Below are 21,076 nucleotides of genomic sequence, written 5' to 3'. Positions count from 1 at the left end.
TTGCCTTGAGGAGGGCGGATGAAGGTAAGAATCAGGGCCTTTCAGCTCAAAATCTGTGTAAGTGGAAACCCACTTAGGCCCCGGTGAAAGTGTCTGGGACCCTCTATTTAGGAGAGGTCCAGATTGTTTCTCGCTCAGAATCTGGCTCTGTTTTGACCCCAGACCCTGAAACTGGAGCTTTGGATGGAGGACGAAGCAGTTCTCAAAACAGGATGAGAGCTGGAGGCAAGAACATCCAGTGGTTCTCCAATTACAAAACATCTCATTCCTTGAAATAGCTTTATTTTACTTAATGACAATTTAAAACACTTGCAGAAGTTTTCTGTTCCAGGGTGATTGTTGCTAAGCACAAGAGGCTCCCTGCGGGGCGGGGCGCGTGCGCGCCCAGCTTGGCACTGGGCTTCCGCGCACGGCAGGTGTCGCGCGTCCCCCGCTGGTGGCCGCCCTGCCTGGAACCAGGGCTCGGTCTGGGGAAGCGAAAGCGAAAGCAAAAGTGGCGGGCGCCGGACGCCCCCGCTTGCAGACTGTCGCCAGCAGACAGAAGCGGGAAACGAAGGTGAGCCAGCGCGAGCGGATTTCAGAGCTCGGTGCTCAGCACGTAGCCGAACGCCCCCCCGGACGGAGGAGCTGCAGTCCCGAAGCCGCCGCCGGTGAGTTCAGGCGGCCGGCCGGAAGCCTGCAGCGCTAACCGACGCATCCCAACCCGCCACCCACTCCGCGCCCTCCTGCTTCCCGTCCCTCTGGCCTCCCGGTGAGTGCAAGGGAGCCGGCCGGACCGCAGGGCGGCTCTTCGGAACTCGGCAGCGGCTGGGGGTGGGGCATGGGGGGAGGGGGTCACGGGATTTTTCTTTTCTTTTCTTTTCTCTTTTCTTTTCTTTTCTTTTCTTTTCTTTCTTTCTTTCTTTCTTTTTTTTTTTTTTTTTTTTAAGATTTTATTTATTTGAGAGAGCGAGAGCGAGAGAGATTATGAGCCGGGCTGGAGAGGCGGAGGGAGGAGAAGAAGGTTCCCCGTTGAGCAGGGAGCCCAGAGTCGGGGCTAAAGGCGCACACTTAACCGACTGAGCCACCCAGGCGCCCCAACGGGATTTTTTTTTTTTTTAAAGGATGAGGCTCCCTCTGACAGGCAGAACGCCTTCTGTCATAAGCCGCCGTACCGATGGGCACCAGGGACCCAGGGGATCATTCAGGGTAGGGTTGGGTAAAATGAGAAACCGATGGGACGGGTTGAGCGGAGTCTGGGCGGTGAGCATAAGAGCGAGGATTGGGACCCCACCTCTGTAATTCCTCATCTTCTACTCCTAGATAACACCATGCTGTTCCCTGACCTGAGACCCTGGGCCTTCCTGCTGCTGGCAGACTCGGCTCTACTATGGCTGCTTCAGGGGACTCTGGGGGCTCTCCTTCCCCCAGGGCTTCCTGGCCTGTGGCTGGAGGGGACCCTGCGACTTGGAGGGCTCTGGTGGCTGCTAAAGGTGGGAGGACTGCTGGGATTGGTGGGAACACTGCTGGCCCCGCTCTGCCTGGGGACTCCGCTGTTTCTCTCTCTGAGGGCCCTGGTCCCAGGGGCCTTGAGTGCTCCCCCAGTCAGAGTGGCTTCAGCACCCTGGAGCTGGCTGCTGCTGGGGTATGCGGCTGTGTGGCTAGGCTGGGCCATGTGGGCTCTGCTGAGCTCTCCAGGAGCCCAAGAGACGAAGCAGGGCCAGGAGAACAATACAGACTTGATGTGGAGGCTGCTGAAGCTCTCCTGGCCAGACCTGCCTTACCTCCTTGCAGCCTTCTTCTTCCTTATTGTTGCCGTGTTGGGTGAGTCAGGAAGAGGGCATGGGAATCGGAGGTGGGCAAAGGCCCTTGATGCCAGTATGTTCATCTGTTCTCCTTCATGCCTCTTACAGGTGAGACAGTCATCCCTTACTATTCGGGTCATGTCATTGACATCCTGAGAGGTGATTTCGACCCTGATGCCTTTACCAGCGCCATCCTTTTCATGTGTCTGTTCTCCATTGGGAGGTAGGTGATGCTTGATTGGGTTCATTTGCTAGCCCCACATCTTTACAGGGGCCCTCCATTTCCTAACTCTGTTTTCAGATCCTTTAGTACACGAAACATAAAATACTGAAACCAAAATATGTGTGAATTTGTTTATTTGCGATTCTCTTTCACACACTCATCCATCCATCCATCCATCCATCCATTCACCATATTTACCCAACATTATGCTTCCAATCCATACTTGCTACTCTTTGCTGAAACCAATTCCTCAGAAGTGACTCCCGGACCCATATTTCTACACCCAGCTCAAGTCTTATAATCCAGTTGTCTTCTTGACATTCCCATTGGACACCCCACTGTCACCTCACACTCTGCATATTCAGAGCTTCAACTGTATCACACTTCCTCCTGGTCTTCTTGAACATGGCTCCCTCTTTTATTCCCATGTACGAAACAATCAGTTTCTTAGGCTCCAAGCATCGGTATTGTTGATGCCTTTCTGATGTTCAGACACTAGCCCCATCATTTTCTGCTTTCACAGTGTTTCTCCTTTGGCTCTTTTCTGGGGATTCTCACTGGGGTCACTGGAGTTCAAACCCTCCTCATTTTATGTCTCACTATCCCAACAGCCTTCTAAACAGGAACCATATTTTGTGAAATACTTGCTTCTATGCGTTCACATTTTTCCTTTAAGTTTTGTTGTATAAATGGTTGGCCTAAGAGGAATTCTCAACTGCAGGGACAATAGAGATGAGGGAACAGCATGTCTCTGGGGCTCCAGAGAAAGGGAAGGCAAGGGAATTCATGGCTGAGGTTCCCACAAGAAGGTAGGAAGAAGGACTTTGGGGTGGGGAGGAAAGAGACCAAGACAGAGGAGGAGAGTAAAGGGACAGCACTGAAGGAGGCCATAGGCTATTCCTTTGACAACATCTCTTCATTTCTGTTATAGTCTTCCCTGTGTCTAGCATGGAGTGAGCTCCATAGGTGCTCGTGAATTTGTATGTGTTATGATTCTGTTCCCACATCTAGCTCTCCCTGTCCTGTTTTTCCTCCCTCTGTTTATTCCTGCCCTTCCCCTTGTCTCCCTCTCCCGCTGCTTCTCTTCTGCCTCTCATGGTACACTTTCTCCAGCCTTGTATTTCTTTTCATTCTGTGCTTTCTCCTCTGCTTCTCTCACTCATTCCCTCCTTCTGTGCACCTGTGTCTCCATCCCGTGTTCCCTCCCCCCCCACAGCTCACTGTGTGCGGGCTGCCGAGGAAGCTGCTTCACCTTCACCATGTCCAGAATCAATGTGCGGGTCCGGCAGCTGCTTTTCTCCTCCCTTCTGCGCCAGGACCTCAGCTTCTTCCAGGATACTAAGACAGGTGGGGCCTGGAGTCCAGGTCTGGGATTCCCCTGGACATTTCTTGCCCCTCAGTTACCCTCCATCCCAGAAACAGCCTCTCTTCCCACCTACACCCACTGTGCCGGGGTGAGGAGCTGCTGAGCTGTCTTTTGGGACAGGGTAGTGAGATCACCTCCACCGGTCTCTGCAAGTGTGTTGGGGGGGGGTGTTTAGAAGAGGGGGCAGTGCCAATGGGGAGGGTCGGGGGCAGTCTCTGGGGGTTCTGCATTACCCATGGTTTTCTCACCCGCTCTGTCCTCCCTAGGGGAGCTGAATTCAAGGCTGAACTCGGATACCAAATTGATGAGCTGCTGGCTTGCTTTTAACGCCAACGTGCTCTTGCGAAGCGTGGTCAAAGTGGTGGGGCTGTACAGCTTCATGCTCAGTCTGTCCCCTCGACTTGCCCTCCTCTCTCTGCTCAAGGTGCCTCTGGAAATAACGGCTCAAAAACTGTACGATGTCCGCCATCAGGTATGTGGGGGTGTTAGGGAATCCCCAGGGCAAAAGAAGGCTCTCCCAGGGGTCTTCTCTTCTCAGCCTCAAGAGCAGCAGTTCTGACAGGCTTGAGAAGGGCCCTGAGCCCTGGGACTTGTGCAAGTGTGTGTGTGTGTGTGTGTGTGTGTGTGTGAGAGAGAGAGAGAGAGAGAGAGGAGAGAGGGAGAAGAAAAGGGAGCATTTTTCTGGGATCAGGATAACTTCTTATCAGATTCTCAAAGGCGTCTGTATATACCTTCCCCATAAAAGATTAAAAATGCTGTCTTAGAGGATTTTAGGTAGAGTTTTCCCCTTTCTAATCAGGGGAAGGAATTTGGATGGAATGTAGAGAAAGTAGAAAGTGTAGTCAGGAAGTCCTGAGTCGGAATCTCAGGTCTGCTTTCTCTCTTTTTAGAAAAATGATGGTAAAGTATACATAACATAAAATTTACCATTTTTACTAGTTTTAATTGTGCCATGTCAGTGGCATTAAGTATGTTCACATTGTTGTGCAATGATCACCACCATCCATCTCCAGAACTTTCTTCATCTTCCCAAGCTGAAACTCGGGACCTATTAAATCATAACTCCCCACTTTCCCTCCTCCCAGCCTCTGGCAATGACAGGTCTATTTTCTATGAATTTGCTTACTCTAGGTATCTCACGTAAGTGGGATCATACAGTATTTGTCTTTTTGCGATTGGCTTATTTCATTTAGCGTAATGTCCTCCAGGTTCATCCCTGCTGTAGCACGTGTCAGAATTTTCTTCCTTTTTCAGGCTAATATTCCACTGATGCATGGACCACATTTTGTTTATCCATTCATCTGTCGCTGGATGCTTGGGTGGCTCCCACCTTTTGGCTATTGTGAATAATGCTGCTGTGAACATGGGTGTGCGAATATCTGTTCAGGTCTCTGCTTTCAGTTCTGTTGGGTGTATACCCAGAGGTAGAATTGCTGGATCTCATGGTAATTCTGTTTTTAATATTGTGAGGAGCCGCCGCCATACTGTTTTCACAGGGCCCGCACCATTTTACATTCCCCTTGGCAATGTTTCGAGTTCTCCACATCCTTCTCCAACACTTGTTATCTTCTGTTTATTTCTTCTTTATTACATCCCCGGTACTTATTGATCTTACAACTGGAAGTTTGTGCCTTTTGACCACCTTCCCCCAATCAATCCCCCACCCCTGCCTCTGGTCTCTGGTAACTACAAATCTGATTTCTTTTTCTTTGATTTTTTTTTCTTTAAATAGAACATATAAATGAGATCATACAGTATTTGTCTTTCTGTCTGGCTTATTTCATTTAGCATAATGCCCTCGGGGTCCATCCATGTTTGTGCAAGTGGCAGGATTTCCTTCTTTCTTACGGCTGAGTAAAATTCTGCTGTATACATACATGCGCTGCTTTTTAAAAAATAACAGCCCTCCTAATTTTTATGAGATGCTAGCTCACCATGGTTTTGATTTGCATTTCCCTAATGACTGGTGGTGTTGAACATCCTTTCATGAGCTTGTTGGCCATTTTTATATCTTTTTCAGAGAAATGTCTGTTTAAGTTCTTTGCTCCTTTTTAAAATTGGGTTATGTTTTACTTGTTGAATTGTAGGACTTCTTTCACTATTCTGGATATTAGCCCCTTATCAGATACATGATTTAAAAATGCTTTCTCCCACTCGGTGGGTTTCCTTTTTGGTGGATAGAGTTGTTTGATACACAAAAGTTTTAAATTTTGAGGAAGACCAACTTATCTGTTTTTTCTTTTGTTGCATGTGCTTTAGGTGTATATCCAAGAAATCATCACTAAATCTAGTGTCATGGAGCTTTGCTCCAGTGTTTTCTTCTAAGAGTTTTATGGTTTTAACTCTGGTTTAGGTTTTTGATCCGTTTTGAGTTACATCCTCCCCCCCACCTTCTGTTAACTAGCTGTGGCCCCTTAGGAAAATGATCCCTCTGCCTTCATTCAGACACCAAGGGTGGTGTGAATCCCATAAATGAAGGGGCCAAAACCGCCTGTGCCCCCTGTACTACCCAGCACTGAGAGCTCAGTAACATTTTGTTCCCTTCCTTTCTACTCTCGTTAGTCCTTCTGGAAGGAAATGTAGGAAAGAGGGAAAGAGGACAGTGAGATGTTTTTAGGTAGCTCGGGGGAGCATCTCCAGGGCAGGGATGAGACATGGGGGGTCTCCTGTCTTCTGTCCCATCAGCCCCTTACACCCCCTGGCTCACTTTTGCAGGCAGTGCTTCGGGAGATCCAGAATGCTGTGGCAAAAGCAGGACAGGTGGTGCGGGAGGCAGTTGGAGGGCTGCAGACCGTGCGCAGTTTTGGGGCCGAGGAGCATGAGCTTGGTCTCTATAAGGAGGCCCTGGAACAGTGCCGGCAGCTGTGGTGGCGACGAGACCTGGAACGTGCCCTCTACGTACTCTTTCAGAGGGTGAGGAGGCTGCGTGGCTGGGGGTAGGACCCAGGGAGGGCCAGGGAAGGCAGTTGGGTCCCCGCTGCTCAGGGTGGTAGGAGCGGACTCCTTCTCAGTGCTCTCTTCTTGCCCTGCAGATGCTGCACCTGGGAATGCAGGTGCTGATGCTGAACTGTGGACTGCAGCAGATCCTGGCCGGGGACCTCACCCAGGGTGGGCTGCTCTCCTTCCTGCTCTACCAGGAGGACATGGGCCATTATGTGCAGGTGAGTCAGGAGCCTGGACATAGTCTTTATCCCCCCTGTTTTTCTCTCTGGCCTCTGGGCCTTGGGCTTTATTTGCACCCCTTAAAAATACAAAACCAAACCAAACCCCAACTCATTGTAGTATGGAGAATTTCAAACATACGCAAAGAAAAAAAAAAGATAAACTATCATGAACCTGCATATACCCATCACCTGCTTTACAATTATCAACTCATGGCCGCTGCGTTTCAACGGTACCCCCACCCCTATGATTTTGAAGCAAATTTAAGACACAGTTTTATCTGTAAATGCCTCAGGGCGCACCTCTAAAACATGAACATTAAAAAAATATAACCATGAAGCCCTTATCGCACCAAAACAGTGTAACAGTAATTCCTAAAATTCATCAGATACAGGGGTCGTATTTCCACTTGTCTCGTATATGTAACGTGTGTGTATATTACACTTATCTCTCTTCTGTAGGCCTGTGGTAGCATCAGCCATTAGTGCCCAGTGCCTAGATCCATTAAAATTATGAGGGGCTGCAAGACAGAGACGCTCTACCATTCCTCCACTTATTAGCGGGACTACATCTATCCAGGGAGACTTACCCTCGCTACTCTTTGGTGACCCAGTGGTGCAGCTGGAGTAGGAAAGGCCGAAGAGCATTTAGTTCTTGCCCTATATTTACCAGTTTTCAAAGAGAGTTACTTCACCTTGGTCTTTATTTTAGAATTTTCTTAGATATTTGTGAAACATCTTCTGTGTATGGAGAGCGGTGCTAGGTACGCTGGTGGCTGCAAAGATGAGGTGGGCACAGTGCCTGCTTTTAAGGAGCCCCCTGGCCAGTTAGGCAGCACAGAACCGTGCACAGGTAATACAGAAAGGTAATTGGCGGGTCTGGGGACAGAAGTAGCGCTGAACAGGAGGAGTATGGACCTCTCTATCCTTTACATTGCAGGTTGGCCCGCTAGGGTATTGGGTTGCCTTTGAATTCCATCTAAATTGCACATTTAGGGGTAGGGAACCCTTTTTGGATGAGGGGAGGGGAAGCTTGGCGTGGGCGGAGTGTGGCAGGGGAGTGTGTGAAGAGCTGGGGAGCTGGTTTTCCGGTGAAGCTGCATTCGATTAGCTGACCCCTCCATTCCTGTTTTCCAGACCCTGGTTTACATGTGTGGGGATATGCTCAGCAACGTAGGGGCTGCCGAGAAGGTGTTTCAGTACCTGGACCGAAAGCCAAATCTGCCCCCGCCTGGGACGCTGGCCCCTCCCACTCTGCGGGGGCTGGTGGAATTCCAGGATGTCTCCTTCGCGTATCCCAACCGCCCGGACCAGCCTGTGCTCAAGGTGTCTGAAAGGGGCCCCGCTCCCAGGCAGCCTGCACGGCCTGTGGGTCCTTTGCCCTGAGAAGCGGATCGTCTCTCCGACAGAACGAGAAGGGGAGGGCCCTGAGGCAAGCCTCTGACCGTTTCCTGGCTTTTCTAGGGGCTGACGTTCACCCTGCGTCCTGGTCAGATGACGGCCCTGGTGGGGCCCAACGGGTCCGGGAAGAGCACAGTGGCTGCCCTGCTGCAGAATCTGTACCAGCCCACCGGGGGACGGCTGCTGCTGGATGGGCAGCCCCTCTCCCAGTATGAGCACCGCTACCTGCACCGACAGGTGGGTGGCCGCGGAGGAAGAAGAGGGGCAGGAGATGGGAGAAGCGGGTGCAGAGAGCACGGCCGATCCGTGGGAAGCAGCACAGGGAGCCTATTCTGAGGGAGCTAGAGCAGGAGGAAAAGCGGATCCCTGACGCACCGTCCCCTACTCCCATCCCCTCTGCACAGGTGACTTCGGTGGGGCAGGAGCCCGTGCTCTTCTCCGGTTCTGTGAGGGACAACATTGCCTACGGGCTGAAGAGCTGCAGTGATGAGCAGGTGATGGCCGCGGCCCAGGCCGCCAACGCCGACGGCTTCATCCAGGAGATGGAGCACGGGCTGTATACAGGTACGTTCGGTCAGAAGAGGAACTGAAGCTGCTGCTTGGGGGTGCGGGTTGTGTCTGCTGTTTCCTTGCCCTTTGCTTGGCTCCCACTTGTCCACCTTCCTCAGCACCAGGAGTTCTCTAGTTGGCCCTCCGGGTTGGGAGTCTTTGTTCCCGGCAGCCTCAGGGTAGTTGTGGCCCTCTCCGAGGGCAGCCCCAGCAGGTGTCCACCCCCCTGCCTTCCTGACACCGGCTCTCACGCCTCCTAATGGGTGCTGGTGGAAGGACCAGTTGTGCACTTGCCCGTGCTCGTGGGGAGGACTTGTCGTGGCCACTTGTGTCTGAAGAAAGGTGTTTCTGCGTTTCCTCAGATGTAGGGGAGAGAGGCAACCAGTTGGCTGTGGGACAGAAACAGTGTCTGGCCATTGCCCGGGCCCTTGTGCGGGACCCACGAGTCCTCATCCTGGATGAAGCCACCAGTGCCCTGGACGTCCAGTGTGAGCAGGCGGTGAGTACTGGTGTGGGAGGGCGGGGTGGTGGGACCTGAGCGGCACGTTTGAAGGACCAGCTAGTGCAGAATTGGGCAGAGGCAAGACGAACGGCCCACTAGTGGAAGAGTAGCTGTGCTTTGGCAGGGGGTGGGGAGTGGAACGGAGAGTATGGGGTGTGGGACCACCCCCCCTTCTCCACAGCTCCCTTTTCTGTGTGCCTCCTGCAGCAGGACAGCTGAGAGAGACGTGGTGCAGGGTCTGTCGTCCACTCTTCCCACGTTGTCATCTTTCACGCCTTCTTTACGCCATGAGAGGTGGTGCCCAGTTGGGATATGGTGCCCATCCTGTTCTTACCTTTCCCTTTATTTTTTAAAAATATTTTATTTATTTGAGAGAGCGAGAGAGCGAGAGCAAGTGAGAGAGCTCAAGCAGGGGGAGCAGCAGAGGGAGAGGGAGAAGCAGACTCCCTGATGAGCAGGGAGCCCGACTTGGGCCTTGATCCCAGGACTCTGGGATCATAACCTGAGCCTAAGGCAGACACTTAACCAACTGAGCCCCCCGGCTGCCTGTGTTCTTATGTTTCTGAGGCGTTATGATCCTCCCCCTTCAGCTGCAGGACTGGAAATCCCGCGGGGACCGAACGGTGCTGGTGATCGCTCACAGGCTGCAGACGGTGCAGAGTGCGGACCAGATCCTGGTGCTCAGGCAGGGGGAGCTGCTGGAGCGCGCGCAGCTCATGGAGGGGCAGGACCTCTATTCCCGCCTGGCGCAGCAGCTCCTGGAGGACTGAGGCCCCAGGCACACGCGGCCCTTCTCACGGCCATCTCCATGACCCAGGGTAGCTCGTGCTGGGAGTTTCGCTGCGCTTGTGCCCCTAGGTACTTGCTCCTAGAGCTGGGGGCATGGCGGAAGTTTGGAGCATGTGTGCTCCTAGCGGGGCGGGGAGTCCCCGGAGGTGGGGGTGCCGTCTGTTTCCAAGATCCTCATTTCCCTGGTGCTGAGTAGTGTGTTGTGGCATAATATATCTATTTGAAAATATTTTCCTTATTATGTAAATAGCACTTACGCATCGAGAAAAGTAAAACTAACCTTTGTTTCACTTCCCAGAGGTCACCATAGCTACTATTTTGCCAGCTACCTGTGTCTTATCTGTTCTTTGAGATAGATATTAGCCAATATGATGTAAATATTCATGAGGTTGCCTTTCTGTATCTTTCTCCATTCTCACTGATGTCTGATATTCTGGGGGAGCCTAAGGTAGAGAGGCATAAAGCACAGTTTCCTAATTAACAATGTTAAAACATTGGTAATATCTACCATTTATAGAGTTTTAATATGAATAGGAACGATGCAAACGTTTTTCAGGTATTATCATACTTAGTCCTTTTCCTCAACCCTATGAGGTTGGTTGTTATTATCCCCATCTTACAGACGAGGAGACTGAGTCTCAAAGAGATTAAACAACTTTTCCAAGGTTACACAGGGCTGGAGTTGGAGTTGAATCCAGGCCTGACCCCTGAGTCCACAATCTCAACCAATAAATTATATGACATCATGTGTTCCTAATCTTGAATTCATACTCAGATCCAGTCAATAGCTCGGAATCCACTGCCTTCTCTCTAGCCCCATTGTTATTACAACTTTCACTTAGTCTTAGATGATCTCATCTCCAGAGAGGTGTCCCCACCATTGGTTCACTGGTGCTGAACCACTGGTTCATTTGGTGCTGACTGAGCCGTTCTTCATGAAGTCATTTTTCTTTCTAGCAGACACATAAGATGACGTCACTTCCATAAAGTCCTTCAAGCGCTCTTCATCCCTTTCTGCTCTGATCTTCTCACGGCATGCAAGGTTGTGCAGCTCATTCGCAGCACCCTTTCCTGTTGCATTAAGCTCCCACTGCAAACTTACAGCCCTCCTCATGCCTTTGTGCCTTTGCACATGGTGTGTTCTTGCTATTTCCTGAACCACCCTTCCCGATTTACCCCAAGTCCTTCAGGGCTTAACTCAGGGGTGAGGTCTTCCAGGAAGCCTTTTCTGATCGCAGTCTGGAGAAAGTGTCCTTTCCTTGCCCTTTTATCCCCCAGGGCTTACCTCTTTCACAGCCTGTGGTAAACTCCTTATCCTCCCACCCCTCTGTTTTCCCACTAGACCATGACCTCCTGGGGGGAAGGCCATATATCTTATCAAACTTTATATCGACTACCTGGCTCAGGGCTCGATTCAAAGCAGACAATAAGCAAATGTCTGTTGCACAAATGAGTAAATCTTCTCTGTCCTGCCTCCTCTTGCCAACCACTGAAAATTCAGAGCTGTGAACATTACTGCCTTTTGGGAGGGACTTACCTTTGAAGGTTCCTATTCTAGGAAAGAGAAACTTTCACATTCCCAGAAACACCAGGTACTTTCCAGCTCCAGCAAGGAACTAGCCAGAACTTATGCTGTTTTGCTTTTTTTTTTCTTCCTGGTAACTGTTGTTGGGAACCCGGCAGGGTGAGAGTAGGGAGCTTTCTTATGCAGATAAGCCTTTGCTTCCTTCTGCTGTTTGTGTCTCGAGTATCACTGAATGTGAAATACCCACGTGGAGAGAGACAAGTCTGGCCTAATTCCTTCCCCTCTCAACCAAAGGTCCTTCCTCTATTTATACAATGGAGATAATCATTCCTGTATCTCCCAACCTTAGGGAAACTGTTGCCCTCATGGAGGAAGATAATCTGTTAAATTCATTGATATCCTCAGTATGACAGCCATAGGCTTCTAATAGTTCAAGCCTAGAAGGGATATCCTCAGTATGACACCCATAGGCTCCTAATAGTTTATGCCTAGAAGGCATCTTAAAATAACATAGCTGTCAAATCTTACTTTACAGAAAGAAAAACTGGCCTGAAATTGCAGGGCTACTCAGTGATTGAGCTGGGAAGAAAACTCAGGCATCCAGATGGGCAGTTCAGAAAGCTGCAGCAGACCTCAGGATCTTAGGATGTCTCGAAAGTTGGTTATCTCAGGGAGAGTCCTTATGTCAGGGACACATTCTGGAAATGTTCGCTGGAGGTCAGAGTGTGGAACTCTGGTGAATACCTACAAGTGTGGTCTGTCTGGTAACCACAGATATGAGTAATTCTAGTCTGTTCCCGAGTTCTAGTTCTTTTCATTCACCCTGCCTTCCCTCCAACACCATTTGATCTGCCTGCCTGTTAACTTCCCCTTCTTGTCACTTACTTGAGGCATCTTTCCCCTTTGGTCATATTTTACTCTTTCCAAAGGATGATATGAATGGAGAGGGGAAACGTCTGGATCCCCCAGACAACCTCCCACCCCATCTGCTTTGCCCAGTGTGAAAATGGCATTGAATTTCAAGTCCTTTATTCCTCAGCCGAGTAGGGTAGCCCACTTGCAGTAAACATGGGAGTTGTGATTCAAGAGCAGGAAGAGTGCAGTTGTCAGAATTTTGGAGAAAGTAGTAGGGAGTAAGGAAAACAAAGATCTTTCTGGTTTTTGGCGCTGACTGAGCCAAAAAAGCACCCGTCTGACTGAGTCTGATGCCCATCTAGTGATCCTAGGAAATACTGGGTTTTGAACCTAGAGTTTTATGGACTTATGAATTGTAATAACTTTGATGACAATAATCATTCAAGTGCTATGCTAAGTGCCTGACTTATATCTTTGTACTTTATCTTCGAGATAATCCTGTGTGGCAGATATTAATATATCAATTCTAAGAATGAGAAAATGGGGGTTTAGGCACATTGCCTGGGTCACAAAGCTTGGAAGAGGTGGACTCTGCCCATCTTTACAATAAAACTCCTGAAAAGAGTTGCCTGTACTCCCTCTGTCTGCTTACCCTCCTACTATTCTTTTTTTTTAAAGATATAATTTATATAAATAGGCAATATGTTAATGTGATTTAAAATTCAAAGGCCACAAAAAGGTATGCAGAGGAAACCCTCACTCCCATCCTTCCCATGGTTTGCCAAGACCCCTTGCACACGCAGTCCATGCTCCAAGCTTTATGTTTATCCTTCCAGGGAAATTTCATGTATATTTGAGCAAATATGTATATGTGTTCTTGTTCCCTATTTTCACAAATAGCAGGTTGTTAGATCCACTGCTCTGAACTTTCTTTTTTACACTTAGAAATATATGACTATATAGCATTCTATTTTATGGTAGTACCGTATTTCATTTAGCTTGTCTTCTCCTATTGGTGGGTACTTAGGTTACTGGAAGTCTTTAGCTATTTAAGCAATGCCTTGTGTAGATGTTATAATACACATGTGCAAGAATATCCGTAGGGTAAAATTCTAAAGGGGGAGTTGCTGAGTCCAGGTGTGTATACATTACTAATATTGCTATATGTTGCAAAATTGCCTTCCTGTAGGTTGTATTCATGCGCAGTTCCATCAGCAATATGTGAATTTATCTGTTTCCCCACATGCTCATCAACACAGAGTGTTGTTAAATTAACTTTTTAGGTTTTGTCAATCTTATGGATAAAAAGTGACATCATATGGTAGTTGTCATTTGTTTTTCTTTTATTACCACTTACATAAGGATACTAAATTCAGCAAGAAAAATTGGGACACAGGAAGCAAAGATGAGAAACACACACACACAAAACAATAACAACAAAACATCTGTCTAAAATATTGAAATCAGAATGAGGAATGAAAGATGACTATAAAAGTCACTAACAGTTATGACTATTAAATTTAAGAACACGATAGAACAATCACAACATGAGAATGAAGCAGATAAAGTAAAACATTCTAAAGCCTTTGTCTTATTTGGAAGGAGGGTAGAGTTTAACTTTGGATGTTGCCAGTTTAGGTAGCTATGTTAAAACGTAGGGGTAAAAATAGAGTTACCCTATGTCCCAGCAACTGCACTACTAGGTATTTACCCAAAGGATACAAACATAGTGATCCGAAGGGGCACCTGCACCCCAATGTTTGTAGCAGCAATGTCCACAATAGCCAAACTATGGAAAAAGCCCGGATGTCCACTGACAGATGAATGGATAAAGAAGATGTGGTATATATGTATATGATGGAATACTATTCAGCCATCAAAAAGAATGAATTCTTGCCATTTGCAATTACATGGATAGAACTAGAGTATATTATGCTAAGTTAAATAAGTCGATCAGAGAAAGAAAAATACCATAGGATTTCACTCATATGTGAAATTTAAGAAACAAAACAGATGGACATAGGGGAAGGGAAGGAACAATAAAATAAGATCAAAACAGAGAGGGAGGCAAATCATAAGAGACTCTTAACTATAGGAAATAAACTGAAGGTTGCTGGAGGGATGTGCGTGGGGGATGGTGAATTGGGTGATGGGCATTAAGGAGGCCAGTTGATGTGATGAGTGTTGGGTGTTACATGCAACTGATGAATCACTGAATTCTACCTCTGGAACTAATAGTGCAGTATATGTTAATTACATTGAATTTAAATAAAAAAAATTTAAAAATTGTAGGGGTAACTCTTAACTAATATAATTAGAATTTAAAATTCTTAAGCCAGTAAGAGGAAATTAGAGAATATTTTAAAAATGTAATCAATTTAATATAAGTGATGAAAGGAGAAAAAAGGAAGCAAAGAAAGAACATAACAAAATAGAAAACACAATAATAGTAGAAACAAATTCAGATAATTTAGTAATTGCAATAAATGTAAATAGCTTAAATTTGAAGGTAAAAGAAAGAGGTTTTCAGATTGGATTATTAATACAGCTGTCCCGCCCTTATCTGTGGGGGATATGTTCCAAGACCCCCCAGTGGATGCCCAAAACCACAGATAGTTACTGAACTCCATGTATACTTTGATTTTCTCTATATGTACATGCCTATAACAAGGTTTAATTATAAATTAGGCATAGTAAGAGATTAAGAACAGTAACTAATAATAAAATAAAACAAATATAACAACATACTGTAATAAAAGTTATGTATTGTTTCTTTCTCTCAAAATACCTTATTGGACTGTGCTCACCCTTCTTATGATGATGTGAGATGATAAATGACTATGTGATGAGATGAAGTGAGGCAAGTGATGTAGGCATTGTGGTCTAGCATTAGACCACCATTGACCTTCTGACCTGTTGTCAGAAGGAGGATCATTGGCTTGTGGGTGGCAGTTGACCACATGTCACTGAAACTGCAGAAAGTGAAGCCATGGGTAAGGGGATCACAAAATCCAGTTACACGCTCTTCACATTAATCACAAGGAAAACCTAAAGACATGAAGAGGTTAAAATAAAAACCATGTAATAAGATATACAAAACGGACACTAACAGAAGACAATGTTTGTAGTTACTTTGATACCTAAAAATATAGTCGAAGGCCAGAGTCATTAGTGGAAACAAAGACGATCATTGAATAATGATAAGAAGTCACTAGAACATTATACTAAAACAGACTCAGTCTACACCTAGCAAAAATACCACAAAATATGTAGGTAAATATAGACAGAATTATAAGAAGAAATTGACAAACATTTTTCTCAATAATTGTAGATTGAGTGGAAAAATGAGTAAGGATATAGAATAAGGTTATTGATGGCCTTGTCTATAATATCTGGGAGTCTCAAACTATCTCACAAAATGGATAAACCAAGTATTCATATTTAGAACATATTAAGAGTACAAAGGTAAACACAAAGAAAATGGAAGAGGAGAGGAGAAGATGTAAGCTGGCACTTTTATGATGTTCATAACTAATAGAAACTGTCTAAAGAAAAAGGAAACTAATTGTATTATATAAGAATAAAGTTATCAGGACAATCCCCAAATATACAGCTTTTAAAATATCTGAAAAACTGCAATTAAGAAAACATGAGACACAATGAAAGATTTTCTAAAAGAAATACATAGGTGGCATATTTAACAGAAAATGATATTATTTACAAATCAAAAATTACACTGAATCTATTTGCTATACTAATTGTAAATGGGCTTTAACTGATATATAAAACAAAAGCAGTTTTAGATTAGACTGAATGAAAAACTGCTAAAATAGAGTGACTCAGAAAGTCCATTCATTTATTCAAAAAATAACATGGTGGGAAAGGCACAGCAAAAGAATGCAAACAGAAAGGAAGCAGAGGTCACAACACTATTATTAAAAAGGCAAAATTCAAACAGAAAAAGTTGAGTAAGACAAGAAAACACTTTATATTGTAAAGTGTAAAATTTATAATGGATATATAAGAGATGTGCATTTAAGTTCTAGATAGCACATAAAGAACTCTCATAAAGCTGAAATTAAGGGAGATACAAGGAAAATATTCAGAAATGTACTAATATTAGGTGACTTTAATTTACTTTTCTCAGTGGACAAAAATAAATATGATCACAGAAGATATGCCAACAGTATAAAATTAGATCTGATGGACCTATATTAAACTTTCTTTATTAAAAATAGAGAACATATCTTTTCAAGTTCCAGCAAAACATTAATGGAAATGGACTATGGTACAAAAAAACCTCAGTAAGTTCCTAAAAATAGAAATGATATAGATACTATTCTCTGACCATAATGGAACAAGCTGGATAATAACAAAGTTAGAAAAGAAAAATACTTCTCCACGTAGGCACTTAAAGAAACCATTTCTTTCTTGATCAGAGAGAAAAACAAAAATGAAAATTTCTAGAAAAATGATAATTAAAAATCACATATCAAAAGTCTCGAGATATAGCTCAGGCAGTGCTCAGCAGAGAATTCATGGCCTTAATTGCTTAAATCAATTAAAGGAAAGAAGGAAACCAAGCGAATTAAGTGAAAAGAGCAGCATACTTAGTCACATGAAAACAGGAGCAGATAATAAAAATAAAAGCAGAAATTGAAGAGTTAGAAAATGGAAAAATAGAATAAATTCAAAAGTTCTAAAAAATTTCAATAAAAATAAACCACTGACAAACCTAATCAAGAAAAAAGTAGAGAAAATAAGAAATGACAAGGACAACATTAATACATGAACAGGGGAAAATCATAAGAAATTGTTCAATTTTTTAAAAAAGATTTTATTTATTTATTTGACAGAGATAGAGACAGCCATCGAGAGAGGGAACACAAGCAGGGGGAGTGGGAGAGGAAGAAGCAGGCTCATAGCGGAGGAGACTGATGTGGGGCTCGATCCCACAATGCGGGGATCACGCCCTGAGCCGAAGGCAGATGCTTAACGACTTCGCCACCCAGGCGCCCCAAGAAATTGTTCAATTTTATAAAAATAAACTTGAAAACTTGGGTTGAATGAATAATTCTCTTGAAAAATACACCAAAACCAATCCCTTTAGAGGTAGAATATTTGTATAGAATAATTTCCAATGAAGAAACAGGAAAAGTTGTAAAAGAGCTACCCCAGTAAAAGCTCCAGCCAGGTCCAGACATTTAGGGCAATGTAATAAAGTCTTTAAAGAAAAACAAAAAAAAAGAAAATTCTAATCCTAATTAAATGGTTCAGCAGCAGCAAATGTGTTCTTTTAGTGAAGTAAGTATAATACCAATGTTAAACTATGACAATGCATTAAAATAAAAACTGTAGATGAATTTACTTATTAATATTGATGCAAAAATCCTTAAAAATATTTATAATATTCTGTTTACAACAGAATCTAGCATGAATTGAAAAAACAAAACAAAACATCAAGATAGGTTGGGTTTGTTCTAGAGAGACTTTTTAAAGTTCATAATATGATAATTTCAGTGGGTATTTCCTAAGAATAATGAGTTTAAGTAAACAAATTAGCAGAACAAAACACCACCAACATTCACTTTTTCCAGGATGATGTGGTGGACAAAACCATCCTAGGAGAACGGTGTCATATAGTAAGCATATATCAGTATGTTGGGTGGATCCGCCCAGCCAGCCGTCGTATCAAAGCCCAGACCCTTGGTTCCTCATTCTCAAATGGATTCTCACTGACTAAGATCACAAGTTTGCTTCTGACACCCCAGATTCCAACAATTTCTGTTGTCTCTCATATTCTTTCCTCCTTACCTTTCCCCTCATGTCACCACCGAGGGAGAATTTAGCAAGTGTTTTGAGCTGGCAAAATTCTTAGCTTAGTACAGTTCCTTCAGTTAAACCGTGTCTCAGCATACAGTGTTCCCTAAACATATGTCTTAATTTTCTTTTTTAAATAAGATTTTACTTATTTATTAATTTGAGAGAGAGTGCAAGGTGGTAGGAGCAGAGGGAGAGGGACAAGCAGACTTTGCACTCAGTGTGGAGCCCGATGCAGGGCTTAATCCCATGTCGCTGAGATCATTACCTATGCCAAAATCAAGAGTCAGATGCTTAACCAACTGAGCCACCCAGGCACCCCTACCCCATTCCTTCCTTCCTTCCTTCCCCCCTTCCTTCCTTCCTTCCTTCCTTCCTTCCTTCCTTCCTTCCTTCCTTCCTTCCTTCCTTCCTTCCTTCCCTCCTCCCTCCTTCCTTCTTTCCTTCCTTCCTTCTTTTTAAAATATTTTGATTTTATTTATTTATTTATTTATTTATTTATTTATTTATTTATTTAAGATTTTATTTATTTATTTGACAGAGAGAAAGGCAGCGAGAGAGGGAACACAAGCCGGGGGAGTGGGAGAGGGAGAAGCAGGCTCCCAGCTGAGGAGCCCGATGTGGGGCTCCATTCCAGGACCCTGGGATCATGACCTGAGCCAAAGGCAGACGCCTAATGATTGAGCCACCCAGGAGCCCTAAAATATTTTTATTTTATTTTTAAATAGGCTCCACACCCCACGTTGGGCTCAAACTCATGACCCCAAGATCAAGAGTCTCATAATCTACTGTCTGAGCCAGCGAGGTGCCCCTATGTTTTCATTTTCTGTTCAGTAACTCTGAATATTTTTCTAATGTCTCCAAGGAAGTTTATGTTTCTTGTGATAGGAGGGTGTAGGAAGAGGAAAATGAAGGTAAACAAACAGTTTATTTCAACTTTAAAGTCACCAAAATAGTAATTGAAGGGGGATTTGTGTCAGATACTAGGGAGAATAATGATTTTATACCTCTCTCAAGAAACAATCACACCAGGGTGCCTGGGTGACCTAGTCGGTTAAGCGTCTGACTCTTGATTTCAGTCAGGTCATGATCTCAGGGTTGTGAGACTGACTCCATGTTGGATTCCACACTCAGTGCAGAGTCTCTTCCTCTTCCCCTGTCCTCCTCCCACTCGAGTGTGTGCTGTCTCTCTAAAAAAAAGGAAAGAATCACATGTATCATACGTACCTTCTCTCACTCCCTAGAGAATAGATTAGGGAGGGAATGAGGAAGTGGGATGCAAGATACAGATTTGAGCGAAAAATCACAGAAGTATCTATATTAGGAAGTGTTCTTGGTTGAAATCAGACAGGAAGAGAGAGATCAGAATGCCCCACCTTGTTTTTCAAGCTCATACAAGTAGAATACAAAAACAGAAGCATGGAAGAAAGGAGCCAGGCCACCACCTCTCCCTTCGTTAGCTTCTCGCCAGAGCTGACTCAACAAAGTTTCTAACTGGATGAACTGATGCTTGTATCAGAGGCCATTGACAAGGGAGATTCACAGATTTATCCTGTTTTCTCTTCTTAGTGCCCATAGATAGGTTCTATGCCACTCCTTGCTTGCGATATAGGAGACCACTGACTTCCTTTTGTGAGATAGGATATGATGGGGGTCTCTTCTGGCTCCAAATAGTTCTAATAAAATCCTTCAGTTATTTTGCTCCTTTGTGCATCTTATCATTGCAAGGATACTGAAGGAGTAGAAATAAAGCTGTCCTGGGCCCCCAAATAAGAAATACCATGCAACGGAAAAAGCACTGCTGATATGTGACCCTTGGTTTATTCTTTCACTACTTTGTCTATAAAAGGGAGATCATAATAATATCTCTGCAAAGGGTCATTATTATGATTCTCTCTCTATTCTTCTTTTTCTCTCTTTCTCTCTCCCCTCATCCCCCACCACCATGCATAGACACAGACATTCATAGTGCTTAGAAAACTGACTCATAACGTAGAATCAACAAATATTAGCTATTATGGTGATGATGTAGGCAAATCAGATTTTAGAGTTTATGAGCCTGAAACACTTTCACACCAGTAGTAGGAAGGAGCAGCCCTCCTAACTTTCTGGCTCAGCATCCACATCCTCCAGTCTGCCCTCAATACGTCTTGCCGTCCATCAACTCTTTCTCTTCCTCTAAACCCAAATACAAGCACAGCTTTTATCTGTATTCTCTAGGCCTCACTCTTTCTTCTCTCCTCAAGATCTCTCTCTCATCCTGGAGAGAAGGGTCCAAAGCCCAGCTACAGTACTGCCTGCAGAAGAGCTAACTAGACGTGGACTTAAGCCTCTATTACCCTCTCATGCTTTTGCTGCTTCTGATAATCTCCATGACAGGTTCTCACTCATTTAGCTTCAAGTAGAATGTTTTTCTCCACTTCCAAATGAGATTAAATACCTGGGAAAGACTAAGGTAGGTGTGGGTAGGACAAAGGGGGGGAAGTTAAAACTCAGTGGCTTGAGCTCCTTCTGATTACCACCTTTTCACTCAGTTCCACACGTACCCTCCCAAGTGGGAGCAACATAACCATATGCCTCTAGAAGTACCACCCACAGTCATGGGTCAGATGCTCTGTGGACAGAGTCTACCAGTTTTGGCCTGTGCTCCGGCTTCTAATTCATGAATATTCAAATATACTTGAGGGATGTGGAGGGGCCAGGTCAACATTCTTGTTCTTGTTCTATATTAGTTAGGTTAAGTTAGCCAGGCTGGGGGCGCCTGGGTGGCTCAGTCATTCAGAGTCTGCCTTTGGCTCAGGGCGTGATCCCAGGACGCTGGGATCGAGCCCCGCATTGGGCTCCCTGCTCAGCTGGGAGCCTGCTTCTTCCTCTCCCACTCCCCCTGCTGTGTTCCCTCTCTCACTGGCTGTATCTCTCTATCAAAAAAAAAAAAAAAAAAAAAAAGTTAGGCCAGGCTGTGGTAACAACCCTCAGAGCCTTAATCAAGTAAAAGTTCTCTCTCATTCATACAGCACCTGTTGTGGGTCTGGGTGACTCTCTAGGGTTTCTCCTCTTCATGATGACTCTTAGATTGCTTTTATATTCTGATTCCACCATTT

General features: G+C 45.1%; 1 protein-coding gene across 4 annotated transcripts; it reads left to right on the top strand.

Annotated features, from left to right (window-relative positions):
- Window positions 1-425: 425 nt before the first annotated feature.
- TAP2 (transporter 2, ATP binding cassette subfamily B member) lies at window positions 426-13,474 on the top strand. Of its 4 annotated transcripts, XM_045795554.2 has the most exons (13): window positions 434-751; window positions 1,104-1,188; window positions 1,303-1,803; window positions 1,893-2,007; window positions 3,224-3,354; window positions 3,640-3,845; window positions 6,089-6,286; window positions 6,406-6,534; window positions 7,672-7,860; window positions 7,999-8,172; window positions 8,340-8,499; window positions 8,847-8,983; window positions 9,577-13,474. In XM_045795554.2, the coding sequence occupies exons 3-13, from the start codon at window positions 1,311-1,313 to the stop codon at window positions 9,754-9,756; spliced, it is 2,112 nt and encodes a 703-aa protein (XP_045651510.2). In that variant the 5' UTR covers window positions 434-751; window positions 1,104-1,188; window positions 1,303-1,310; the 3' UTR covers window positions 9,757-13,474. The 4 variants fall into 4 exon arrangements, with proteins under 4 accessions (XP_045651511.2, XP_045651510.2, XP_045651509.2 ...); XM_045795555.2 differs by lacking the exon at window positions 1,104-1,188 and having other exon boundaries at window positions 426-556; XM_045795553.2 differs by lacking the exon at window positions 1,104-1,188 and having other exon boundaries at window positions 434-650.
- The last annotated feature ends 7,602 nt before the right edge of the window (window positions 13,475-21,076 follow it).

Source organism: Ursus americanus, chromosome 32 (genome assembly GCF_024610735.1).
Source record: "Ursus americanus isolate L20-20 chromosome 32, mUrsAme1.1.p, whole genome shotgun sequence".
NCBI classification, from domain to species: domain Eukaryota; kingdom Metazoa; phylum Chordata; class Mammalia; order Carnivora; family Ursidae; genus Ursus; species Ursus americanus.
This window is presented reverse-complemented; position numbering and strand designations above follow the sequence as displayed.

What these genes read in the sequence shown, in the direction of transcription:
- TAP2 (XM_045795555.2), top strand. Translation starts at nt 1,311, where the DNA reads ATGCTGTTCCCTGACCTGAGACCCTGGGCCTTCCTGCTGCTGGCAGAC. An exon ending in TCTACGTACTCTTTCAGAGG is followed by an intron (nt 6,287 to 6,405) that starts GTGAGGAGGCTG and finishes CTTGCCCTGCAG; the next exon opens with ATGCTGCACCTGGGAATGCA. An exon ending in CGGACCAGCCTGTGCTCAAG is followed by an intron (nt 7,861 to 7,998) that starts GTGTCTGAAAGG and finishes TGGCTTTTCTAG; the next exon opens with GGGCTGACGTTCACCCTGCG.